Source organism: Lolium rigidum, chromosome 4 (genome assembly GCF_022539505.1).
Source record: "Lolium rigidum isolate FL_2022 chromosome 4, APGP_CSIRO_Lrig_0.1, whole genome shotgun sequence".
NCBI lineage: Eukaryota > Viridiplantae > Streptophyta > Magnoliopsida > Poales > Poaceae > Lolium > Lolium rigidum.
Genome location: NC_061511.1, coordinates 206,032,315 through 206,036,956, shown reverse-complemented (window position 1 = coordinate 206,036,956; position 4,642 = coordinate 206,032,315). Strand labels below are relative to the sequence as shown.

The following is a 4,642-nucleotide window of genomic DNA, read 5'->3' as shown; positions in this document are numbered from 1 at the left end:
TGGTGACGCGGCGGAACCCTGCACGCGCCGGCCTCCTGCCTTCGCCCCCGCAGCCACATCTCTTCGGTGTTCCGCATGCGGCGACGCGGGCAGTTCAGGCTCCTCCCCCTCACCAGACGGGCCGCAACATACGCTACGTGCCTGTGCTGGATGCGCAGTTACGGTGGGCGTAGGACGACCCCTTCCGCCACCGCGACGTCTCCCTCCCACACGGGTGGCACTTGAACATGGGGAGGCTCCCTATTCCGCCACCTCCGACGGGCTGACACTCTCTGTTCCAGGAGATGCGTCGCTGAATCGACCGCTAGCTGTTGGAGATGCAGCATCAGGAGGTGTACCGGCGGGAGTTCCTCTCCTGGGAGCACGAGGCGCGCCGGGTTATCCGCGGCCGCCGGGATTTCATGCCAGGCGACGACGCTCCCGACATCGAATACGAGGTGTTCTACCACGACGACGACGACGACGAGACAGAGGACGTGACTCTAGCTGCCGTCCTGGAAGCAGCCACAACCGCCGCCCTAGAAGCGTCCAAGGCGGACGAGGAGGCCAAGTACTCCTGGTGAGGGCTGGAGGACGTCGTCCAACTCTCGCAAACGGTGCCGGAGCATGTAGCATCCCGTGGTGCAGCCCGCCACCATCGTGTCACGCGTAGCCAGCTGAGGTGCCTGCTTGGGCGCCCCCGCCCTTCGTCGACCTCGTCTCCGACGACGAAGGAGACGTCGACGGGTGATTCTAGTTTAGATTTTTTACTTTTGAACCATGCAACTCATGTTTTTACCAGTGCAACTCGAATCAAGTTTTCGCCGCCGGCACCGCTGTGCGCGGTGTCCGGGCCGGCCGGGGCGCGAGACGGTCTCGCATCCTTTGCGTCGGCCGATCCAAGAAGCAGTTGGGTGACCGATTTGGGTCAGGCCCCGCCGAAGATGCCATAATTTTTTTTGAGTTTGAGCAGATGAGATGGGGGGAGAAGAAAGCGCTTGGTGCGTCCACGGTGGCACGCTCGCACACGTGCCGGGCACGCGCTTCCACGTGGTCGTCGCTCGCTCCGCTGCCCGGCGTCCCGTGACCTGGCAAACCGGGAGACCGATGCAGTTCAGAGTTCAGAGAGACCGAGAGAGAATCCATAAATTGAATACAGAATCAAATAATCGTATCGGAATAATAATTGTATATACGGATCCGGAAAATAAATAGATAGACAAACAGGAGTAGTAGATGGAAACCGGAAGCAGTATGCGCCCACGGGAAAGTGGTGCGGAACAGAACACAGAGAAAAGCAGTTTGGTCTGCCGCATCAGTTTCGTCTTCCTTCCCTCGTCCGCCCCCGGTTTTGCTGCTTCCCGTTCCCGGGTTCGTCGCCTTCCTTCCGATACATACGTACTACATGGATGCCTTGCCCATTTTATACCCGCCCCTGCCCCCCTCCCGGACCCTCGTGCACGCCGCCGACCCCCCGCCTCTCCCATCCCGCGCGGCCCGACCACCTCCGCGGCCCGAGATACCGCCGGTGAATCCGCCTCCCGTCGGCGACTATTATGCCGGTGGCGCAGCTCGGAGGGGACAACAGGGGCAGGGCCACCGCCGACCTCACCCCCGACGCGCGGGCCTCGTCCCGCAAGCCACGCCGCCGCCACAGGAAGTCCGCCGCCGCCACCGCCGCGGCCGCCGCCCTCGTCGCCGCATCGCCATCGCCCTCCCCGACGACCCCGAGCCCGATGCAGCGCCTCTTCGACACCAGCAAAGAGGTCTTCTCCGAATCCGCCCCGGGCTTCGTGCCGCCGCCCCAAGCCGTCGCGCGCCTCGCCGCCATCCTCAGTACGTACCCCCGCTCTCCGCTCCCGCTCCATGCTCCAATTAGCTTTCGCGGACCGCTCCATCCTCAGTACGTAGCCGCCTCGATAATCCTCACGTCTGAGGTAGTACACCGGCCGTTGAAAAGTCCGATTCGACGGCCGCGTCGATCCGGCAAATTCTATCCCTCTACCCATCCATGTCTCCCGTGATTAGGAATTTAGGAAGCAGCGACAGCGCAATGATTAGGGCATGGCGCTAGCAGATCGCGGGAATGGGCGCTGCGGCCTGCCCGCCTTGGAGTCCGAGGTGTCCACGTCGCGGTTCCTTTCGCCCACCCGTGACTCCTTCCTACCTTCGGCACTCCATTTTTGGCATGCCACAAGGTCTCGCACTCTCGGGGGGCTTTTTCTATGCATGCGCCCGCATGTCTGCCCCCCGTGTGCCATGCCGTTGCAGCTGGAGGAACGATAATATGTATTCCACTAAACCTGACAGCGTTTTCGGGGCGCTGTCGGCACTGGAATTGGCACTGCTCATGTTTTCCTGCTCAGTGTTTATTCGTCCAATGAGATTGTGCGTGCTGTCTGCGTACAGTTTGGTTCGAACAACATTGCCGCTGCCCTTTGTCCTTTGCTTACATTCAACATTGCTAGTACAAATGTTTCAGTAAAAGCCTAATGCACTCAGCTGCCTACTGAATTACTGATGTATACATAATTGTTTGCTGAACCTAGTATGAGTTACTTGGGTGCTTACATGTAGTCCGGTACTAGATGCTAGTGCTGTTCTCATATTTTGCATACTATTGTCATTCTGAATCAATGCTTGGGTGTTCTACTGCAATGTGTTTTTGCAAGAAATTTCAGAGTGGGTGGCACATGCATTTGTTGTTGTATATCCGAATGCCATTCCATGCTTGACCTGACAATCCGTAACTTGAAATGCACTTTGTCTGATCACCACTATGCTTTTGGTTTCAGATGATTTGAAACCACGCGATGTCGGCATAGACCCAAGTCTGCCATGTTTCAGGCACACCGAGTCTAAAGGGCCTCCCTCAGTCACGTATCTACATTTCTACGATTGCTCCAAGTTTTCGGTAAGCCAACCGCCCTCCACATTTTACAGTGGAGACCATAGCTCCGTCCAAAAGCTTGCTGTCTTGGGATGTATTTACCGAAAGCTTGTGTGTGCTCTGTGCAGTTTGGTATCTTCTGTTTACCCAAGTCGGCAGTCATTCCTCTCCACAACCATCCTGGGATGACCGTCTTTAGCAAGATGCTCTTTGGTTCCATGCACCTCAAGTCATATGACTGGGCTACAAGTAGCCCAGAGAATGATTGTAATACACTCACGACCTCCTCAGATGGTAAGTTTCTGGTTACGGTTTCGGTTCCTTTAGTGAAGTTCCTGTTTTAGAAAACCAACCTGCCTATCAAACTTCGTTTTCTGATCCATTTCTCGTTTTCCTAAACGCAGGGGCTCGTTTAGCAAAGATAAATACGGATGCTGTTGTTGATGCTTCAGCGGAGACTATAGTTCTCTATCCTGAGAATGGAGGCAATTTGCACTGTTTCACGGCGCTAACCCCTTGTGCGGTGCTTGACGTGATGGGACCCCCGTATAGCAGCGCTGATGGAAGGGATTGTGCGTACTACGACGAGTCCGCGTATTCAGATACTGGTAAGTTCCTTGTCTAATGCCAGTCTGTGATCACTCTTGAATTTGATCTGTGAAGGAAGCACTATGAGACTTAAACTTGAAATGAAAAAGCATCTGGATGCACCATGAGATTGGAGCTTGAACTAAAATATCATCTGGATGCTTTACTTCTGCTTGCTAAGGAAAATGCCATCATCTTTCAGGTGGAGAAATGCGGTATTCCTGGCTCAAAGAGATCCCTAGCACGTTCGAGATGAAAGGTGTACAGATGCGACAGCGGTTTACCGTCTAGAAATGACTCATGATGTGCGTTGGGTCGTCGCGGGGCGAAACAACAGTTCCCACTGAACCGCTCCTCTAGCTTTGTAGATACATGTAACTGCAAAGGCAGGCCACACTGGCTCAGGCTAGCAACACTTTCTATACCCTTCTTTCTGCTTATTTTGGTCAGGGCTGAAACAATCTCATGTGACGACGACTCTGCTTCTCTTGCGTGATTTCGATGGGTATACGGTTCCGGGGGCATGATCACTCTTGTTTCCCTGTACGTGTTGTATGCTGCAGGCGTTTTTTGAGGGTGACCATGTACCAAATTCAGAGGGTTGTTTGATCGGCTTGCCTGACTTGTTGGTCCTGGTTATTGATATGTTTCAAGGCCATCTGCCTTGCCTCGCCTTTTGCTGTCAATGTATCTGTACCGTTTTTATCGTACTTACTATTTTTGAGAGATTGACTTCTTCTTTTCTGTGTTTATGCTAATTTTCATAGGGATGTACTGTAGTGTAGAAAAATTGAACTAAATGGTGTCTGCCTCACGGTCCCAGGTCGTGTCTAACTTGTCCCTTACCTTACCTGGAATGGTACTTGTGTTGAGTTGTTGCAAACTTGCGGTACTTGGAGCCTTGGGGTATTTTTTTGGTTCATGCCATAGCATGGCTTACCACAATTTCGGCAACCACGGGCTAGCCAAAATATTGGTTAGATATTTTTTATGATCTCATGTTGGCGGAAAAGTTGGCAAGATTTATGAAGGAAATCTGAGAAGAGTTGGCAAGATGTACAAACCAGGAAGGACCAAAACTTCATGCACCAGCAACAACAACATCAAAGCCTTTTCCTAAGCAAGTTAGGGTAGTCTAGATACGAAAGGCAACAGAAAAGAAAGGAAGTCAAAACAAGAACGAGA

At 53.4% G+C, this 4,642-nt stretch overlaps 1 protein-coding gene across 1 annotated transcript; it reads left to right on the top strand.

The window, feature by feature from the left end:
* The first annotated feature begins 1,535 nt into the window (after window positions 1-1,535).
* LOC124648093 (plant cysteine oxidase 2-like) lies at window positions 1,536-4,115 on the top strand. Its single transcript, XM_047187912.1, has 5 exons — window positions 1,536-1,815; window positions 2,775-2,893; window positions 2,998-3,163; window positions 3,274-3,477; window positions 3,660-4,115. The coding sequence occupies exons 1-5, from the start codon at window positions 1,536-1,538 to the stop codon at window positions 3,746-3,748; spliced, it is 858 nt and encodes a 285-aa protein (XP_047043868.1). The 3' UTR covers window positions 3,749-4,115.
* The last annotated feature ends 527 nt before the right edge of the window (window positions 4,116-4,642 follow it).